This window comes from Ipomoea nil, unplaced genomic scaffold, assembly GCF_001879475.1.
Source record: "Ipomoea nil cultivar Tokyo-kokei standard unplaced genomic scaffold, Asagao_1.1 scaffold2516, whole genome shotgun sequence".
Classification (NCBI taxonomy): Eukaryota; Viridiplantae; Streptophyta; class Magnoliopsida; order Solanales; family Convolvulaceae; genus Ipomoea; species Ipomoea nil.
The window spans coordinates 119,452-142,420 of record NW_017618944.1 but is presented as its reverse complement, the minus strand read 5'-3'; the positions used below and the strand labels follow the sequence as shown (position 1 = coordinate 142,420).

The following is a 22,969-nucleotide window of genomic DNA, read 5'->3' as shown; positions in this document are numbered from 1 at the left end:
TCTCTCTCATTTACTTACTGCTTTATTTATTATTGCATGCATACTAACCCATTTACTATTCGTCTTATTCATTTATCTTATAGTTTGGGTTATGTGACTTTACAAGTGCATGCAGACACAATTCCTTTTGGACTCACTCATTGATTCACACGTGACATCACACACATATTGAGTGAACCATCTCTTTAAATATTTTGTTGTCTTGCATGTTGAATATTTGACTGACCCATCTTATATTGTGCGAATTATTCATCTGGGTTTAGTAGCTTTCACGTATGCATGTGGGCATATATTAGCATATTTATTATTTGAGCCTTTGCAAGCATATTCATCATATTGCATGTGATATATCTCTTTGATTTTACATAACACTTGGTTGTTTTAATTATTCCGCTGCGCATCTAAGTTTCATATCTTGTTACTTAGAGTTGAAATTACCAAAGTGTTATTAATTGTGAAAAAGTTTAAAAAGTCTATTCACCGCCCCTCTAGACTTTTTACCACCCTATCGGGACCAACACTTTTTATTATCTTTATTTTTTTCCTTCCTTTTCTTTTTCATATCCTTATTTTTTTTTCCTTCCTTTTCTTTTTCTTTTCCTATTTTTCGCACGAATGTCGCACGCCCGTGCCGACACTCGTACATTTTCCCTTAGGTTTCTCTTTCTCCTTTTAATTTCCTTTTTCTCTATTTTTCCTAATCCTGGCCGCCGTTTCTCTTGTGCTCTCCTGGCTCTCGTTGTTTCTGATCCACCCAATTATGATGTTTGACTACACCTTAGACATTTGGGGATATTTCTGGACAATTCTTATTTTCATTGCTTTCCGTACTATTGATTTGTCTTGCTTTACTTGCTTTTCTAATCTTGTAGATTTTATCTTTTGGTAGACTTTTACTATTTCTGTTTTTACCAGCAGAGATTCGCGGAGACAAGTCTCGCACAAGGATTGCAACGTGCGTGCATTATTTTCCTTTTTCTTTTTTATTTTTCTTATCTTTCTTTTTTCGTTCCTTTTTTTTTTTCTTTTCCTATTTTTCGCACGAATGTCGCACGCCCGTGCCGACACTCGTACATTTTTCCTTAGGTTCCTCTTTCTCCTTTTAATTCCCTTTTTCTCTATTTTTCTTAATCCTGGCCGCCGTTCCTCTTGCCCTCTCCTGGCTCTCGTAGTTTCTGATCCACCCAATTATGATGTTTGACTACACCTTAGACATTTGGATATTTCTGGACAAATCTTATTTTCATTGCTTTCCGTACTATTGATTTGTCTTGCTTTACTTGCTTTTCTAATCTTGTACATTTTATATTTTGATAGACTTTTACTATTTCTGTTTGTACCTGCATAGATTCGCGGAGACAAGTCTCGCACTGGCATTGGAACGCGCGTGCATTATTTTCCGTTTTCTTTTTTCTTTTTTCTTTTTCTTATCTTTATTTTTTTCCTTCCATTTCTTTTTCTTTTCCTATTTTTCGCACGAATGTCACACGCCCGTGCCGACACTCGTGCATTTTCCCTTAGGTTCCTCTTTCTCATTTTAATTTCCTTTTTCTCTATTTTTCCTAATCCTGGCCGCCGTTTCTCTTGCACTGTCTTGGCTCTCGTAGTTTCTGATCCACCCAATTATGATGTTTGACTACACCTTAGACATTTGGGGATATTTCTCGACAACTCTTATTTTCATTGCTTTCCGTACTATTGATTTGTCTTGTTTTACTTTCTTTTCTAATCTTGTGCATTTTATCTTTTGATAGACTTTTACTATTTCTGTTTGTACCTGCATAGATTCGCGGAGACAAATCTCGCACAGGGATTGGAACGCGTGTGCATTATTTTCGTTTTTTCTTTCTTTTTTCTTTTTATTATCTTTATTTTTTTCCTTCCTTTTCTTTTTCATATCCTTATTTTTTTTTCCTTCCTTTTCTTTTTCTTTTCCTATTTTTCGCACGAATGTCGCACGCCCGTGCCGACACTCGTACATTTTCCCTTAGGTTTCTCTTTCTCCTTTTAATTTCCTTTTTCTCTATTTTTCCTAATCCTGGCCGCCGTTTCTCTTGTGTTCTCCTGGCTCTCGTAGTTTCTGATCCACCCAATTATGATGTTTGACTACACCTTAGACATTTGGGGATATTTCTGGACAATTTTTATTTTCATTGCTTTCCGTACTATTGATTTGTCTTGCTTTACTTGCTTTTCTAATCTTGTAGATTTTATCTTTTGGTAGACTTTTACTATTTCTGTTTGTACCAGCAGAGATTCGTGGAGACAAGTCTCGCACAAGGATTGCAACGTGCGTGCATTATTTTCCTTTTCCTTTTTTTATTTTTCTTATCATTCTTTTTTCTTTCCTTTTCTTTTTCTTTTCCTATTTTTCGCACGAATATCGCACGCCCGTGCCGATACTCGTACATTTTTCCTTAGGTTCCTTTTTCTCCTTTTAATTCCCTTTTTCTCTATTTTTCTTAATCCTGGCCGCCTTTTCTCTTGCCCTCTCCTGGCTCTCGTAGTTTCTGATCCACTCAATTATGATGTTTGACTACACTAGACATTTGGGATATTTCTGGACAAATCTTATTTTCATTGCATTCCGTACTATTGATTTATCTTGCTTTACTTGCTTTTCTAATCTTGTACATTTTATATTTTGATAGACTTTTACTATTTCTGTTTGTACCTGCATAGATTCGCGGAGACAAGTCTCGCACAGGCATTGGAACGCGCGTGCATTATTTTCCTTTTTCTTTTTTATTTTTCCTTTTTTCTTTTTCTTATCTTTATTTTTTTCCTTCCTTTTCTTTTTCTTTTCCTATTTTTCGCACGAATGTCGCACGCCCGTGCCGACACTCGTACATTTTCCCTTAGGTTCCTCTTTCTCCTTTTAATTTCCTTTTTCTCTATTTTTCCTAATCCTGGCCACAGTTTCTCTTTCCCTCTCCTGGCTCTCGTTGTTTCTGATCCGCCCAATTATGATGTTTGACTACACCTTAGACATTTGGGGATATTTCTGGACAACTCTTATTTTCATTGCTTTCCGTACTATTGATTTGTCTTGCTTTACTTGCTTTTCTAATCTTGTACATTTTATCTTTTGGTAGACTTTTATTATTTCTGTTTGTACCTGCATAGATTCGCGGAGACAAGTGTCGCACAGGCATTGGAACGCCTCTCCTGGCTCTCGTAGTTTCTGATCCACTCAATTATGATGTTTGACTACACCTTAGACATTGGGGATGTTTCTGGATAACTCTTATTTTCATTGCTTTTCGTACTATTGATTTGTCTTGCTTTACTTGCGTTTTTAATCTTGTACATTTTATCTTTTGGTCTACTTTTACTATTTCTGTTTGTACCTGCAGAGATTCACGGAGACAAGTCTCGCACAGGCATTGGAACGCGTGTGCATTATTTTTCTTTTTCTTTTTTCTTGTTCTTATCTTTCTTTTTTTCCTTCATTTTCTTTTTCTTTTCCTATTTTTCGCACGAATGTCGCACACCCGTGCCGACACGTGCATTTTCCCTTAGGTTTCTCTTTCTCCTTTTAATTTCCTTGTTCTCTATTTTTCCTAATCATGGCCGCCGTTTCTCTTGCCCTCTCCTGGCTCTCGTAGTTTATGATCCACCCAATTATGATGTTTGACTACACCTTAGACATTTGGGAATATTTCTGGACAACTCTTATTTTCATTGTTTTCCGTACTATTGATTTGTCTTGCTTTACTGCTTTTCTAATCTTGTACATTTTATCTTTTGGTAGACTTTTACTATCTGTTTGCTAACTCATTTAACCTCTCTCTCATTCACATATATTTTCCTTGTGTGTTTGCTGCATTGAATATATATGTTTAATTTAAAGCTTGCAGTGTGCTCAGCTTGATGTTTTTCATTCAATGGTACATTGGAATTGAAATTTCCAGTAATTCTATTCCTTTAAACCAAACACTGGAATTTAAATTCCCACTTTATTCTCAGTAATTCATCTTACATGGAATTGCAATTCCTTTCCCACGTAATTCCGCTCTCCAACCAAACGCCCTGTATGTGCTAGTGTATGGTGCATTTATGTGTGCTCTGTGGTGTGCTTTTGAGTGATCTGTGGTGTACCACCAAGTGCTGGTGTATGGTGCACTAATGGAAAATATACTGTGACATGCATTTTGATAATTTCATGCACCAAGTTTATTTCTATGGGTGCATTAAGTGCCGGTATGTGGTGCACATAAAAATGATATGTGGTGCACTTAGTAGTGATTTGTGGTGCACCTTGTGCTGGTATGTGGTGCACATAAAAATGATATGTGGTGCACTTAGTAGTGATCTGTGGTGCACCTCAAAGTGCTAGTATATGAAAGTGTGGGTACGTAGTGCACATATCTAAATATACCATCAAACTTATCTAAATGCACCACCAAACATATGTTAATGTACCAGGCTGCACGACCGCACACAAGAGTCGGCCTCACCTGAACCATGCCATATGTGTGTGTTTGTGTCAGTTCATACTAAAACCACTCTCATTGTAATAAGTAATAACTATGGACAAATATGAGATGTCCATTTTTTTTTTTAATTATATATTGAGCGCACTTAATTACTTCCATTTCCTTAATTAATTTGTTGAGGATGTAGTAGTAACTTTTAAGTTTTGTAACTGTATGGTTATATATATTCTACAGTTGGTAAATAACGGGAAGACCATTCAAACCAGATAATTTTAAATTTTTTTTTCTGTAGTGCACAATATTTCTTATCAGAATGCTCAATTGAGAATGAAACGAGTCACTTAAACCACTACACCATATGAATTCACATTTATGATTTACCCATCAAATACACAACTCTTACTATACCCCACCTCAGAACTCATTTATTCAGTCAATTTCTTGAACCACGATAATTTGAGGTTCCACCCTAATAAAATAACGTTTAAACTCTAATTGATGTTGATAGTATACTATTGTTCAATTTTGAGTTGAACTCCTTATACTACGTTCAATAATCTGTAATCCTATAAGTTAAGTTAATAAGCAAATTAGTATTAATTAATTAAGCAAGTTAATTCTTGAATCCAATTGAAGAACTTGGCCGGCTGAATTAAACCAAGGATGTGGGTCATGAATAATTAATTACGCCTCAATTTCCTTAAAAATAAAAAATAATTAATAATATTATCGGTCCGTGTTAGTATTGCAGAATGAATGAGTAGTAGCACATAAAGGGATTCAAAATGATGCATTTAAGATTTAACCTTCAAATTGCCCATTTAAGCCAGCCAGCAATGTCTTCGCCAAACACATTTTCCATTTTCCAGCTTACTACACTTGAATAAGATGAAGGCTGAAGGAGAAAGACCCAATTAAAAATATGGTTGCACAGGACAGACAGGTGAGCTTTTTTCTTCTTCATTTTCAGGCCAGGTACCGATACAATTTCCTATCCGTTTTATCTCTTTCCAAAAATTCCCGCTCTATCAGGGACTCGATTCTTTTCTTTATAACAACTGGATTTGGTAGGAATCGAGACTGAAGCTGTTTTGTGACTTCTGCAACAATATTGTTATGATCAAGCACCCTCCTTGACTTCATGATTCTCACTATTGCTGCCTCAATCTGAGGTTTTCTGTCCTCCTCGACTCTTTGGCGCGTCTCATGTTTCTCTGGTTCAGACTCTTTTTGTGCAACAACAGTACCTATCTTTACCTTGTAGAATTTGCTTGTGAATTTGTCGTTGAACATAAAGGAATCATCTTCTGCAATGTCCTTGCTCATTGGCTCTTTCCGCAAAACATTCTTCCCCTTCACACATGCTAGGGACTGCAAGCACCTCTTTAGATCTGATGCAGGGATCTCTGTGGCCTGTTCTATGTCTTTATAACTCAACCTATCAGCATTATTAAAGAGCAAAAGGATGCACATCTGATATGTGGAAACATTAAGCTCATGCTTCTGGCCATTTCCAAATGTTGCTTTCAAATCAGCGGTGCCCATATTTGTCTGCCATGTCAGCCTCCTGCCAGTATGAGTCCCAAGGTAGTAAGTCTTAAACTTTTCACATACACAAAGAATTTCAGCAGGAAGATTGCAAGGGCCAACAGATTGTGTAGGCCAGGATCCTGTAGTAAGGACTTGGACAGTAAGGGTAGGACCATCAGCTATTTCACCTCCCATAGCTGAATAAAAGCCCTGCATTGTGTCCTGTGAAGTCTTCATGTCAGTAAACATGCCTTCAAGTTTTGATGTGAACTGATAACCGCATTCTGTTTTGAGTTTAACAATCAAGCTTCTCTCAGCATCATCAGAGACAGTCTTTGCTGAAAGTAGCCTCTTAGCAAGGTGTTGCTTGTAATACTTCTCAAACACATCTTTCTCTTGAAGGTATCGGAAAAGCACCATCACTTTGTCCAATAAAATCTCCACATCCTCCTCACTAACCCCTTTCAACCCCTTCCTAAGTTTGTCATCAACAAACAAAGAGATAAACTCTGGAGATCGTGAATTTAAATTAATAAAATACTCAAATGAGGAATTTAGGGCATTCTGAAATGTTTTGTCACTGTTAAATGACTTGCTTATGACCTTATCGTACTTATCCTTCTCGTCCAAAAGTCTTTGCACAAAGTCTATGGGATCCTTTAGCTTCTCTGGATCAGTGACAAGCTGCTTGCCAACTTCTCGGATATGAGAGGTCATAACATCTCTAATTAATGAGAGTCCATTTGATACTCTTCGGAACAAGTTGTACATCCTTCCCAAATCATCATACTTATCATCTAGAATCATATTCACTAAGCCTGAGTTTTCCATGTGAACTAATCTGTGCATATGACTTTCAATCATCTCCTTCTCCACCACATTAGTTACTTTGGCTTCAGTTGCTGCATCTAGATAATGAGATACTCTTTCAATCTCTTCATTAAGACGCTTCTCAGCTTTCTTAAGATAATCCCCACAATCACATGATTCAATGAATTGCTGAGACTCAACGCTATAAAAATCAGCTGATACCTGAAGGAAAGGCTTCTCAAAGTCTTCTTGGTAAACAGAAGGACCTAAATCAATTAGCATTTTTATTGCATTCCTCATCAAACCCCTATTTATCACTTCACCAGTCCTCTCTTCTTGTAAAAGTTCAAGAAGTGTATCCTGAAGCCTTGTCTGGATTTTGCTAGAGTGGATAACATTGTCTCTCCACAAATTCAAACCAAGCTGATGAACTGGTGTTTTGTGTGTACTTGGAATGAAGGTTCTATCCATGTACATTAGTATGTCTCGAATCATTTGTAATGCCTTGTTATGGTCTGCCCATTTCCGGTTCAGCTCTTCCAAAAATAAGCATCCCTGAGCAGCCTCAACCAACTTTGCAATTTCTTTCAAATGTGAAGTCATAGTGGACACAAGTCCAGAGTAGAGCTTCTCTCCAAATTTATTTAGGACCATATTATATGCATTCCTGAACATAACAAACACTTAGGAAGACAATAGAACTGGAGAAGTGCAAAAGAAAGTAAGCTAATAACTTCAGATATTACAAAAGTATGCTAAAAGTTCTTTATTTCATGCAGCATGGATGAATTGACCTATAACGGAAAATCTTGAGCAAAAGACTATAATTTGACATGCCTCACCTTTCTGATTTGGTATACAATTCTTTTGTAAAAGGAAAAATATAGTCAAATAAGTGATGCAATCATGGGGCAAACAAACTTTCAAACACTTAAAAACAACTGTTTATGCTAGACTTTTGGAATCAACAGGAGAGTGGCCAAAGAACACAAAATCCAATAACAATATGAGTTCTTCAGGCATAGTGGTTTAAATAAATCAGGAAATTGTGAAGAATATATTACAAATAAACAAGTAAAGACCAGATGTAATCAACCATGCTGATGCTTGCATGTATCCAAATCTATCAACCTTGTCCAATCAGAAAGGTGCTTGTATGATGGAACTTAGCAGCATGATAAATATAATTTAAGCACCCCATTCAACTCTTATTTTAATTTCTTTATTCTCTTTTGTTTTCCTACAATAGTTTAGCTTACTTTACTACTTAAGCTTTGATTTTCTTATGATCAGGAAACATCAAGAAACCTAAGTTCTTGCACAGTCCACACTAGCAAAGAAAATAGCAAAACGATAAGAGCTCCATTTCCCTTAGTTTAAAGTGTATAAGAAGATGAAGAAAATCATACATTTCTTCAGGCAAAAGCCACAGTTATTGCTAAATCAAATCAAACCAAACCTGAAGCATTAAGGCATCATTTGCTATCTTTTCTCTCAGGATCTCTATCAGTGTTTTTTTTTTAAACAATTATATCAAACTTATTTGTGAAAACATGTCATCAATGGCAACAAAATACATGATTGAACTGAAATGAAAACTTAGAGAATACTTGAAATTAATTCTAGTTAATAAAACAAAGAACCTCAAGGTGAACAAAACACCTAAAGCATGATGAAAAAAGTCAGTAATCAAAAGTGAAAAATAGATTGATTAAATCAAATTTATTCAACACCTCGAATTACAAAATGCAAGCCTATGTCCACATCATTGCTAAATTTACTTGATAGGTTAGTGAGCATAAGAAGTTCAGAACATTTCTCCCGCAAAAAAAAGTAAATAAATACATTTTTGAAGTTCAAACATAGATAAACAATAGACAATGGAGGAAAATCTGCAAAATTAAGCAGGCTGAGAACTAGTTAATGTTCAAAATCCAAGACATATCTGCATCAAATTAAAGGATATTTAATTTTCCATAAACAGAAGAGCTCGACAAGTATGAGCAACCAGTAAATAATTGAAAAAAAAAAGAAAAAAGAAAAAAAGAAGCAGAATCGAACCTATAGAGCTCCTCGAAGCTGAGGCCACTGGCGTTATGATTGTAAATCTCGTTAATCGCATGTTCGATGATCTTCCAAGTCTTCTCGGCGTATTTGACATCAACGACGACCCGATGCTTAAACGCCTCTATCTGAAAGTTCCTTTTCTTGGGCGCACTCATTTCACAAACTCTCAGCTCACCGCCGCCTCCAAATCCAATCAGCCCGCGCCTCCGGAACCCGAGTACAATTCGAATCTCGACGATCGGGTCCTGAATTGCGGATCTGGATTATGTGGATTTAAGGTCTTCTGCAAATTTGAAAGATTGACAGAGTTTTCTCTTTATTTATATTTATTTTTTTTCTTTTCTTTTCTCTTTTACAGTTTATTTAATTTCGTCCGCCAAAGTGCCCCACAATTCCCACAATTCCCCACAAAAGTAGCTTCGGCATCATCTTCCGTGAGCACTAAAGATCGACGGTTGTGGTTGTTTCCCCGTTGACCGTACAAACACTCTACTTTCATTTAAAAAAAAAAAAAAAAAAAAAAAAAAAAAAACTGGAAATACCCATAATAAATGGTGCATTTGGTTAAAGAGTTGTCTATAATTTTTATCAAAAATTGTAATTTATGTCATTCCAAAATTATCAATGTCATTCATTAATTATTAGTGGTATAAATGTTGTCTCTCAATTTTCAAAACGGTACATATATTGTCAATTCCGTACGGTACGTGAGGAAAATTGAGGGGGGTAATATTTACACTAAGGGAGAGGCAATATATGGTTTTGAAAATTAAAGAATAACATTTATACCACTAATAATTCAGGAATAACATTGATAATTGAAATATTATGGAGGGGTATAAATTACAATTTTTTTTTTTTTTACTTTTTTAAGTAAGAGTTAAGCCAAGCACCAAATGACATGTAGTGACTCTCCCATCTAGGAGGTCATGAGATCGAGTCTCAATGGAGGCGGTGTTGACTCTTTGTGCTTCAACAGGTTGAAAAAGTATAGATGAACAGAACAAATATTACAATCTAATAGAGTCAATAACTTTTTTTTTTTAAAAAAAGAATTAAATTTTGCAATTTTTTTTAGTTTAAATTTAAGGAATAAGGTTCAAATTGGCCACTGAACGTAACCCGAAAGTGCAATTAGGCCATTGAACGAAAAAAAAAAGTGCAATTAGGCCACTGAACACTCTAAAAATGTGCAATTTCACCTGATAGCAGGTTACCCTCAATTTTATCTGGTTATCTGCTTACGTGGCAGCTAAGTTGACATTTTTAATAAATTTTAATTAATTTTTAATAAATTTTAATAATAATTTTTTATTAAAAAATTTTTAAAATAATAAAAACGACTTTATTTTATTTTTTATTTAATTTTTTCCAATTTTTATAAAATTTATTATTAAAATTAATTATTAAAAATTATTTAAAAATTATTAAAAATGCCAACTAAGCTGCCACGTAAGCAGGTAACCTGCTAAAATTGATGGTAACCTGCTATCCGGTAAAATTGCATACGTTTGGAGAGTTCAGTGGCCTAATTGCACATTTTTGAGTGTTCAATGGCCTAATTGTACTTTTTTTTCGTTCAGTGGCCTAATTGCATTTTCAAGTTACGTTCAGTGGCCAATTTGAACCTTATTCCTAAATTTAAATTAGTTTTATAAGGGCGAAGATATCAAATTTCATATTCATATATTTGAAAATCAAAAGTAAAATAAAAAAAAAAACAAGTTAATATATGTTTATTTTACAAATTGAGTATGGAATAAAATAACATTTATGAGAATAAATGTATTATGTATATTGGTAAGATTTTCATTCTTGAAAATACTATTTCAAAAATGGGGTTTTCCCTTAGAATGAATAGACTTGTTATTTCTTTCGATAAGATTTTTTTTTTTTTTTTTTTTTTGGTTATCTCAAGAATGAATTGTTTTAGTTCTTATAAATAACTTTATTTATTTATTATTAATATTTTTTTTTTGCCAAGGACCTTGTGTTCAGATGTCATGTAATGACTCTCCCATATGGGAGATCATGAGATCGAGCCTCAGTAGAGGCGGTGCTGACTCTTTATACCTCATAGGTTGAGAAAGTATATGTTGAGAAAGTACAGATGAATAAATATTACACTCTAATAGAGTTAGTAGTATTAAAAAAAGTAACTTTTTTTTTCTTTTTATACCTAAATAAATAAATTGCTCGCATTTAATTAAAATCAAATAAACACACATTCATGTGTACACGCACACATTTATTTAATAGGTCAACGAATCATATAGCTCATGTACTAGCGCGAGCTACTAATTTTTTATCTGTATTGAATTCATGATTCACTGTGTCACCGGTCTGTATTTTATCTCTTTTTAATCATTAATGAATTTACCTCTTTTCCTTTAAAAAAAAAAAAAACACACACACACACACATATTCATGTGTACACGCACACATTTATTTATATATTTAAGAGTAAAAGATATTTTTTATCCTATACTTATAGTGACACGGACAATTTTGGTCCTCCATAAAAAAATCAGACAATTTGTGGACACTCTTATTGTGACGAGGACAATTTTGGTCCTCCGTCAGTATTCCTGTTAGATGGCCCATTTGAGAGAGGGTATTTGCGTCTTTTTATCATTTCAACTCAAGCTTAGCTTCTGAAACGACGTAGTTTAAGTTGTTGGCTAAGAACCCCGATGGAATTGATATTTCTTTCGAGAGTGTTGCGGGAAAGATGCAATGCTGCTGGACATGAAAGCTCCATGGACGCATTGTTGTATGCGGGATGATCTCACAGTACAACCTTGAAAAGCCTGAAGGCATTCACAACTTATTCTGTCTGATTACCAAACGGATCCGCATGGAAGGATTTCTGGTTTTAGATTACTACCATCTCTATCCAAAGTATTTGGAAATGGTCTTGCCGTACATAGCTAAAAAGAGGTAAGACAACGGCAGGTCTCGGTAATGCCGCGCCTTGCTGTCTAGCTTGCAGAGGAACACGAGAACGAGCCACGCGAACTTCGCGGGGACGGTTGAAGCGCCGGAATCGTCGCTCATGGACGACGGAGTTGAGAAGTACGACTTCGGTAAGGGAGATTGGGATGAAGGCGGCAAGTCTGCTATGATTTCGGAAACGGTGCCGCTGTAATCGGCGAGGAAAACGAGGAAGTTCATCACATACCGAGTCCGTGGATGGATTGCGCCGCTTGGAGGTGGTTTTGTGGAATCCTTCCGTATCGCCGCCTCAAACTCCGACAACATTGCTCTAATGGTGGAATTCTTATGTTAGCATTATATTGATGAGGCAGATGCTCAGTTCAGGAATTATCAGCTTTTATTTGATTATATCAATTCTAATCCAAGCTTGAATGCAGAAGCAAAATTTGGCACATTGGAAGATTATTACAAGACTTTGCGTGAAGAGGCTGAGTGCAGGAAGCTTACTCATTTGGCACATGAGAAGTTGCCTACTGGTTATCTCAGAGGGCCACTTGGTGCAGGAAGCTTACTCATTCCCAAAGAAGGCATGGGATAAATCTCCAATTTCCCATAGCACCCGCATCTATGATTGTGATAATTCCATACAGGGCTACACCATTGAGAAGGAGTACCATATATGTTGAGCTTGTTGACAACAATTTTAACAAAGAGATGATAGCTAGATACAAGACTGAGTTGAAATGATGAAAAGACATAAATACCCCATCTCAAACGGCCATCTAACATAAATATTAACGGAGGATCAAAATTGTCTTCGTTACAATAAGAGTGTCCACAAATTGTTTAATTTTTTTTTTATAGAGGATCAAAATTGTCTGTGTCACTATAAGTCTAGGACCAAAAATGTCTTTTACTCTATATTTAAATATAGAGTAAATACCAAAATGGTTCCTTGACTATAGCTAAATTCACAAATTGGTCCTCGACTTTCAATTTCAACCAATTAAGTCCTTAACTTTGTAATTTTGACACGATTTGGTCCTCCATCTATTTGACCGTTTGTTGACCGCGATCTTTGAGGATATATATGTAGTTTCACGTGCAAAGCTCAAGAGAACGCTCTTGGAGGTGACATCGTTGTTTCGGAGGGGGAAGTGCTTCTCCGCTTGCTACTTGGGGATCACGAGCCGGTTCAGCTTAGAGAACGTTCTTGGAGATGACAGCGTCGTTTCGGAGGGAGGAAGTGCTTCTCCGCTTGCTGCTTGGGGATCCCGAGCCGGTTCATCAGCTTGCCTACATCGCTTGGAGTCACGGCTTTCTCGAAGAGCCACTCCAGGGACTTCGGCGATCTATCTATCAAAAGCTATAATCTCTCCGGCATGGGGTGCAGCGCCGGCAGTGGATTCAAATGTAATAGTGCGGTCTAGAAATGCAATCGGAACCTTAAAAAACCGACGGTGGACCATGAAATTACATATATATCCTAAAAAAGCGCAGTCAAAAAACGGTCAAATAGACAAAGGACCAAATTGTGTTAAAATTGCAAAGTTAAGGACTTAATTGGTTGAAATTAAAAGTCGAGGACCAATTTGTGAATTTAGCTATAGTCGAGGGACCATTTTGGATATTTACTCTTAAATATATCATATTCAGCTTATAAGCATTTATGTCTTTTGTATGTTTATTATGTTTCTATTATTATTTCAAAAAAAAAATGTTTCTATTATTTGAACAAATTATACATAGAATACTGACAAGTTTGGGTTCGACTATCAAATATATAATTATATGTATTTGAATAATGCCCGCATGGGTAGCTCAACTGGTCATAGAGGTGAAACTTTGGAATAATAATCAGGGATCAAGTCTCACCAGCCCCAATGTGGGAGCACCCTCTCAAAGTGAGGGGGGTTTCGTGTGTGCAGTGAGCACCGGTCTAGCCTTTATGTTTCATGTTCAGTTGAGTCACCATGATCTACATCCTCCCAAATGCTCTGCCGGGGTGTGGGGGGGCCCTTAGGGTTGGGGTGCAACCTAATTGGAATAATATGTATTTGAATAATAAATTATTTCATTTTCTTGGAACTCATAAAAATAAAATATAAAATTATTAAATTTGTTTTCAACCATAAAAAAGATTAGAGCTAAAAGTTTATATATACTAACACTATAAAAATTATGCAATTAAAATTTATCAATTAGAAAATAAATTTCAACACCAAGAAAGCTAATAAACGACTTTTATAAAGAATTCAATTTGAAACATTGTGGTCACCCTAAGTCAAATGTCAAGTACATAAGAGATAATAATTCAACAACCTAGCCATATAGGAACATAAATGTAACATGAACATACTAAATCAACACACAAATAAGATATTTTGATTTGTACTTTTAAGATCTATACTTTACATTATGACTTTTCACTTTGGATAATTTTGAATTTTTTATTGTAATTTTGGTGAATTGTACTTTAAATGTATTTTGATTGATAAACAGTTGATGAATATATGATAATATTTTTTGATATTTAATTAAATGTTGTGTTAAACTCTAAATATTGTTGAGTAATAATATTTTTTGATATTTAATTAAATGTTGTGTTAAACTCTAAATATTGTTGAGTAAAAAGCGCTCAAATAACAAGTTGCAAATTGGTGTCGTGATCAAAGCACACAAACAGATTCATTATTGTACTTGTGTAATACGGAGTAACATATTAGTTGAAAAAGTCTTCCTAATAAAATAGTAGAAGAGTAGACTGTAAAGATTACTGATCAACATTAAACTACTATAAAAGTCTCTCCATACTTTATCAGGTCATATACTTACCTATGCAATCCAAATCTTCACTAACAAACCTTTCAAACAGGAAACATTATGTGTGCTTGTGTTATATATATATATATATATATATATATATATATATATATATATATATATAGGGAAGGGATCAGGTGCATTTGTTGCTTCCCGTGCGGATGTGTGGTGGATTAATGTGCGTGAGGTTTATACTTAATGTGCGTGAGATTTGTACTCAATGTGCCTGAGATTTGTACTTAATGTGCGTCATGTTAATATGCGTGAGTTTTGTACTTAATGTGCCTGAGTATTCTGTTTAATGTGCGTGAGATTTGTGCTTAATGTGCCTGAGTATTTCAGAATTACGAGCTTAGAAAGAAGCAGAACAGAAACTCACGCACATTAACGCCCAAGCTTCTTGTTACTTCTTCCTTCAATTTGGCCATGGATTCTGGGTTATCAGCTACCTTCAATGCAGTTGAATGTTTATATAAATAACGCACGCACAGTAAAATTTGCACAGCAACAAAGTGTGGATTTCTGTTGTATTATTCCCATAATTCTTAACCTCCATAGCTCGCCTCCGCATCATCATCATCAGGGAGGGGGCAAATGGCTACTGGGATGGGGAAGAAGCCGACATAATATTTTCTGTTGTATTTTACACATTCACGCACATTAAGTACAAATCTCAGGCACATTAAACACAACACTCACACACATTGAGTACAAATCTCACGCACATTAATCCATCGCACATCCGCACGGAAAGCAACAAATGCACGGGAACCTTTCACCATATATATATATATATATATATATATATATATATATATATATATATATATATATATATATATATATATATATATATATTGGTACTATGCATGCGATTATTTGCACATGAGGTGCATTGCACATATCTTAAATTTAATTATCCAAGATAGTTTGATGGATGTAGACAGTTCTGTGAGGAAGGTGAGGGAGACTGTTAGATATGTGAGAAATTCTCCTACTAGGCTAAAAAAATTCAGGGACTTTGTTGATTTGATAGGGGTGGAAGCCAAGTTTAGTTTGACTCTTGATGTCCCAACTAGGTGGAACTCAACCTATTTGATGCTTAAGAATGCAGTCACATATCAAAAGGTATTTAAGGCCTATGAATCCAATGAGAGTTCATTCAGCTCTGATCTAGGTGATTTTGTGCCAGATGTTATGGATTGGGAGTCTGTTCAGCATATGGTCAAGTTGCTTAAATGTTTTTATGAAATGACTGTGAGGATTTCTGGTTCTCTGTATGTGACTGTTAATAATTTCTTCTCTGAAATTTCTAACTTGTCTTGCATGTTGACTGATATGGTGGAAGCTGATTCTCCATCTGTTAAATTGATGGGATCAAATATGAAATCAAAGTTTGAGAAATATTGGGGTGATCCTGATAAAATGAATTTTATAATCTTTTATGCAAATATATTGGATCCAAGGGATAAAACTGAATACATGCCATTCCAGTTCACAAAACTGTATGGTGATGTAAAGGGAAAATCTTGTTTTCAGAATGTTTTGACTGGTTTGAAAAATTTGTATGATGACTATGTGCCCAGTTCTTCTGTTTCTACTATTGATGTGCAAGAACCTTCTGTCACATCCCACTCTGAATCAGTCACCATTGGGAGACCAAAGTCTAGATTGAAATGCCAATTAAAAAAGCAAAGATCACAGAGTGGTGAGTTGTTGGGAGGCAAGAAAACAAAGTTGGAAATATACCTCAGTGAGGAAATTGTGGATGATGACAGCCCTAACTTTGATATATTAAATTGGTGGAAGGTCAATAGTAGTAGGTTTCCTATCCTCTCTAGTTGGCTAGGGATGTTCTTACTATTCCCATTTCTACTGTAGCCTCTGAATCTGGTTTTAGCACTAGTGGAAGAGTGTTAGATGAATTTAGGAGTTATTTAGTGGAAGCACTTGTCTGTGCCCAAGATTGGATGAGGTTGCCAAATCAACCCATCACAGTGGAAGAAAATCTGGATGAGGTTGAGAGATTAGAAAAAGGTAACTACTAACTACTTAACACTTAAATTTTGTAATCTCTTTGTTTAATGTATTTGTCTGTTTGCATATTTGATGAGTGGCGGTAAAGCTGAGAGTTGTGGAGCTGGTTCTTCACTTCCTCCAATTGCTGTAACTTCTTCTTTTAAGTTTTAATTTATTCGGTTCCAATTGCTGGTTTCTCCTCATTGATCAGCATATTGAAGTGCTTCAACCACTGCCCATTGATTGTAAATGAATATTATGATTCAACAACGATTTTGATGGCATCAGAAGGGTAATATTCAATCACTTGATCGGCGAAGTGGAATGTTGAGCTAATGACGTCAAACAAGCGCTTCATGAGAGTCACTTCATGCTATTTTTTTTTCATTATTTTTGTTTAAGCATTTCCTTTATTGAGTCCATATTTTAATTAGTATGATATTTATTAGTGTTTATTGTTTTCTCTTGATTTAGTGTTCGTGTTGCATTTTAGGTAGCAAGGTTTGATGAGGAACAATGTTGTTTAGGAGTATTGCTATGAAGAGTAGAGAAACTAATAAGGTGAATTCGGGTTTGTACCTGCTGAGATTCGTGGAGACAAGTCACGCACAGGCATTGGCACGTGCGGAGTGCGTGCATTATTTTCCTTTTTCTTTTTTTTTCTTTTTTCTTTTTCTTATCTTTTTTTTTTTTTTGTCCTTCCTTTTCTTTTTCTTTTCCTATTTTTTGCACGGCACCGACACCCGGGCATTTTCCCTTCCCTTCCCCTTTCTTCTTTTTATTTCCTTTTTCTCTATCTTTCCCAATCCCCGCCGCTATTTCTCTTGCCCTTCCCTTGTTTTCCGCCATCCGCCATAGCCGCACTCTATTTCCCCTTCTTCTTCTTCACTAAATATCTCATCATTTCACTCTCTACCATCTCTCTTAGTTTTGCCCTATTTGATTTTTTGATTTTTTTTTTCCTTTGTGTTCTAATTCGAATTTCCTCCTAGGGTTTCAATTTGGGATTTACTTTTGCTTCAACTTTCATCTCCGATGGCTCCTAAGGTATGTCTCATTAACTTGGTTTGCTTATTTGTTTCAATTTTTACCTTTTTTGTTGTTAGAGTATTATCTGTGCAATGTTCATTTTTAGTTTTTCATGTTTATGGTGTTCGCGTGTTTTCTTGCATAATTAGTGCTAAAATTTATTTAGATTTGATACTCTTATTGTGGCGTCGGTAGCATGATGGGTGATTTTGGATTGATGCATTGAATGATCTTTATTGATAGTTGATTTTTATTGTTGAGTGATCTTTTCATTAGAGAATAGTGCATTGAATGTTTACATTGTTTTCAATTGAGGCTATTGTGCTTTGTTTAGTTTCATGCGTAATTTTGGAAAAAAAAAACAGTGCCTTGAAGTATATGTATTTTTTGAGATTATGTTAAGGTTACCTATGTTGTGGATTGAATGCTATCATATTCTATCTGGGTCCTATTACTCAATGTTTTATGATGATTAGCTTGTATTGGTATTATCCATTTTACAGACAAGAAGGGCTAAGCAAATGGCTCAACGTAGTTCACCTGCAATCCCTCCTAAGTTTGGATCGGACAAACTGAATTTCACTGAGAAGGATTTTGATGAGAGATACATTCTATTCAAAAAAAAGCCCATCTTACCTCTGTTGCTGATTGACTTAGAGGCCCTTAAGCCTTTTGGGTTGGATATGGCAGTGGATAACTTAATTGTAAGCCCAGAATGGAGGCATATGTTATTTGAATTCAAGGAAAATATCCTCACTGATTTGGTCCACGAGGTGATGGCCACGTTGAAGGTGCATCGACTTTTCAATGTCCCAAGTGCACTAGCAATCTCCTTTAGACTAGGTTCTCAGATCATGCATTTCACAATGGATGACCTCAGTAGACTCTTAAACTTTGATGCATTACAGGGCTACTCACCGGAAGCCAACTTTGAGAGGCTCACCTTCCTTAGAAACGAGAATGAGTTCAAGGATGAAATAGCAACTGCTCAAGGATCTCGCAAAGCCTCTCAAGTTCCTCACAATATCACTGTTACCTTCAAAAAAGAGGAGTATAAAGTGATCCAATATGTTCTTTCACGCTCCATTTGTGGTAGGGAGGCAGGAAGCAAAGTGTCTACAATGGATTATCTTTGTCTGTATGGGATCATCAAACAAGTCCCAATTCACATGGGAGTTGTGGTGGCGCATCTCTTCCGTAGCCAGTTCCAACCGCAAGTCCCTTCGATTTATGTTGGGCCATTCATCACAAGAATAGTTCGGAACTGCGGGTATCAAATACCATTGGAGAATCCCATTGCTGGTTCGTTTAGAATGCTTACTCCTACCGCATTGGTGAATACTTTGAAGAGATCACTGCTAGGACAAAAGGGTAAACGCCCAAGGACATCAAGAACTGAGGATGTAGGGACTGATGATGAGGTGGAGCCGTTGTTCGATGAAGCTGAAGGTTCTGGTGCTAATCCAGCTGAGGAAGAGCTTTCTCATTTTGAGAAACAATTGTTAGCCAGGCTGGATATTATGCAGGTGAAACAACAGGACCAACGCGCTGCAATAAGTGAGTTGACTGAAGGAATTGCAAATCTACAGACGTTGGTAATGGAGATCCGCAATTTCTTCCCACTTGAGCATCATGCGAGAGCAATGTTATACCCGCATGGGCATTTCTACCCTCGTAGGCGACCATTTCAGTATGGTGATCCTGGCTCTCGCAGTTTTTGATCCACCCAATTATAATGTTTGACTATACCTTAGACATTTTGGGATATTTCTGGACGAACTCTTATTTTTATTGCTTTCCGTACTATTGATTTGTCTTGCTTTACTTGCTTTTCTAATCTTGTACATTTTATCTTTTGGTAGACTTTTACTATTTCTGTTTGCTAACTCGTTTAACCTCTCTCTCATTTGCATATATTTTCCTTGTGTGTTTGATGCAATGAATACATATGTTTAATTTAAAGCTTGCAGTGTGCTCAACTTGATGTTTTTTATTCAATGGTAAATTTCAAAAATGGCTATAGCGCTCTCGCTAATTCTATTGAGTGAGATTCCTTAGGGAAGTTCCTTTCTCTCTTCTTTTTCTTTTTACTTTATACTATTGGGATAGTGCAAACCTCCTTGGATTTTAGGAGAAGCCCCTCCCCCCCCCCCCCCCCCCCTCTCTCTCTCTTCTCTTCTCTTCTCTTCTCCTCTCTCTCTCTCTCTCTCTCTCTCTCTCTCTCTCTCTCTCTCACACACACACACACACACAAAGTAGGCATGTTTAACAAATATTTCCGTTGTGCATACCCAACGAGTCGTTGAAGTTACCTCTCGGGTACTTAAATGGCATGATTTTACAATGTTGAATGGTTCAATTGCACTTTTTTTTTTAAAAGTTGAGTGGCTTAATTGCATTATCACATTTCGTTCAATGGCAAATTTGACCCTTATTCCTAACTTAATAGATTTGAAGTTAAGGAATCTTTGAATTGTAGAAAATAAAGATAATATAACCATAGACGGACCCACAATGGGAGCAGTGGGGTCAGCTGTCTCCCCCCCTCCCCCCCCCCCCCCCCCCCCCCAACTCTTTCTACTAATATATATGTACATGTTTAGTTATAAGAGTGATTAATGGCTTAGTTGGTTGAGTCTTTAATATGGTAATGAAGTGTCATAGGTTTAAAACCCACCTAAAGCATTTTTGTATGCTTCTATCTTTATTTTAGCTCTTCTTACCCTTCAATAAATTAAATGTATTTTTTTTTAATTATACTTTTTTTACATGTATATTTTAGCTTCTTTTTCTTTATTTTAGCTCTTCCCACCATTCAATAAATTACATATTTTTTAAGTCTACTTTTTTTTTTTTTTTTATTAATCATTTAGTTAAGGTAGTCAACAAGTTTATATTATACTTCATCGTATTCAAATTAATTTAGAATAATTTATAGTTCATCTAATTAAAATAAGTATTATGAATATAATGTCTTTTTCTATTCAAACTATTTTATCTAATCGATTATGTTTTATATTTTGTCATAAATATTTTTATAACATTTCAAAGTGTTTTAAAATTTCACCCTACCCAAGTATAGTTTTGGCTTCGCCCTTAACTATCTTATAGTCTATCATACATATTGTATTATAATTGATATTTTATCATTGACAATTCAAAAGTCGTGGCGAATTCTTAATACAAAATTGTGAAGATGTAATTTTTTCTTAGAAGCTAAGTGAGATATCGAGTTAAGTACGGGCCCACTCACATTATTTTCTGGGTCCGCCACTGAATATAACTAATGAAATTATATCTTTTTTTTTTATTTTGTTATAATGAATAATTTTTTAAAATAAAGGCATTATAGACATGTAATTCTAAATTAATTAAATGCATAGATTAATTAAACGAAAAAAAAAAATTAACCTATTTTTTTTAAATGCAAGAAAATCAAATGATTTTTAAAGTTCCTGATATATAATCTTTGATGCTCAACTTTGAATGCTATCTATTTAGTCGGACGAATTATTTGACCAAAGTTTATGTTAAATTTTATATTATATTATATTTTATATATATATATATATATATATATATATATATATATATATATATATATATATATATATATATATATATATATATATATATTTTAATACGTTTTAACATATTCGTAGTATATGTTTAACAATTATGCCAACTTTAATTGAGATGAGGTTAGAACCTAAGACCTTTTTATAGGAATTAATGAGTAAGTTAAGAATAATAGATAGTTAACGGAATATTACGTTACTAAAGTTTATACTAAAGGAATTTAGGGTCATTTAATGGAAGAAAATAATATAATAGAGGGTAAATAAGGAAAATCATTAAATAATACTAAAATCAAAATAACATGAACCATTCATTTCAAGAAACAATTATACCGACATTTTTTTGTTCCAGTTAATGACCTAACATTATTCGCTCTTATTAGATTTGTTGATGTAGATAATGAATCAAAACATAAAATAGGGGCAAATTATTGCATGGACCATGATCCACACAATTGTATGGACCATGAATATCAGGTTCATTTTTAATATATTAAAAGTACATTATAAATGTACTGAAGGTACATTATTTTTATACTGAATGTACATTATATAAAATAATGTACGCTTAGTATATTAAAAATGTACCTTACGTACATAAATAATGTACCCTTAATATATTAAAAATGTACTTTTTATTTATGGTCCATGCAATAATGATTGTAAAATAGGTGTCATATTTGGCAATTTATATCGTGCACCAGGGCGCGCATTGCATTGTGCGCCCTGATGCAAAACAACGTCGTTTCAATTTTTATTTTTTTTTGAAATTTCGCTACCCAGTTTTAGCGGTTAATTTTCTCTAAAAGAAAAAATCTCATGTTCAAAAATGTACATAATTTTATACTAGAATACACATAATTGTATACATGAATGTATATAATTGTATAAACAAATACACATAACTGTATAAACAAATATACATAATCACATCAACTCCCTACATAACTTACCAAAATGACATCGTTTTGGAAAGCGCGGGCGTACAGTGCTATGTGCACCGGGGTGCGGGTATAACGATTGGCCATATTTATGTGAAGCGAATTTATGTTTGAGCCCTATGGTAGAAACCCATCATAAAACTACTTTTTGGGCCATTCAGTGGATGACGGGCTGGATCATTCGCCATGAACCATTTTCCTAATGTTATTTATTAAAAGGAATAGATAAACTGAAAGATTGCTTGCAGTTATCACATCTGAAAGATTTAGAGAAGAGAAGAAAGAAAAAAAAAAAAAAAAAAAATTCCGTTGCCGGGAATCGAACCCGGGTCTCCTGGGTGAAAGCCAGACATCCTAACCGCTGGACGACAATGGAGACCTTAAACGTTTCATCTGTTAAAATGTATTGGATTATATGAAGTAAATATATGTTTTACAATGATAAGTATAAGAGATATTAAATTGCGGTGAACGTGGATCGAACACGTGACCTTCAGATCTTCAGTCTGACGCTCTCCCAACTGAGCTATCCCCGCAACTGGTTTTGTCTTTTCATCTTGAATAAATGAATATATATTTGTGAAGCCATAATTAATGATGTCCCCTTATTACTTCAGGTGGTGATTAGGCTAACCGTATCTCAACAATTTTGATGCTTTCAAGGTGATATGGCATGTTTGTGTAAATTATTATTATTATTTTGCTTACATGTCTTGTAAGCTTTCTTTTTTAGAAAGTCTACCCAAAAAACTGCCAAATGATAGCTTTTCTGTTTTTTAAAAACTTATTATTATTA

General features: G+C 35.0%; 1 protein-coding gene and 2 non-coding genes across 3 annotated transcripts; all 3 read right to left on the bottom strand.

Annotated features, from left to right (window-relative positions):
* Positions 1-5,123: 5,123 nt before the first annotated feature.
* LOC109153708 (cullin-3A-like) lies at positions 5,124-9,218 on the bottom strand. The gene is made up of 2 exons (XM_019301592.1): positions 8,841-9,218; positions 5,124-7,446 (listed from the first exon to the last, which is right to left on the bottom strand). Exons 1-2 carry the CDS (start codon positions 8,999-9,001, stop codon positions 5,406-5,408), a joined length of 2,202 nt encoding a protein of 733 aa, XP_019157137.1. The 5' UTR covers positions 9,002-9,218; the 3' UTR covers positions 5,124-5,405.
* A 13,259-nt stretch (positions 9,219-22,477) lies between these two features.
* TRNAE-UUC lies at positions 22,478-22,549 on the bottom strand. The gene has a single exon. It is a non-coding gene; the product is annotated as a tRNA-Glu (tRNA).
* An 87-nt stretch (positions 22,550-22,636) lies between these two features.
* TRNAF-GAA lies at positions 22,637-22,709 on the bottom strand. Its single transcript has one exon. It is a non-coding gene; the product is annotated as a tRNA-Phe (tRNA).
* Positions 22,710-22,969: the final 260 nt, after the last annotated feature.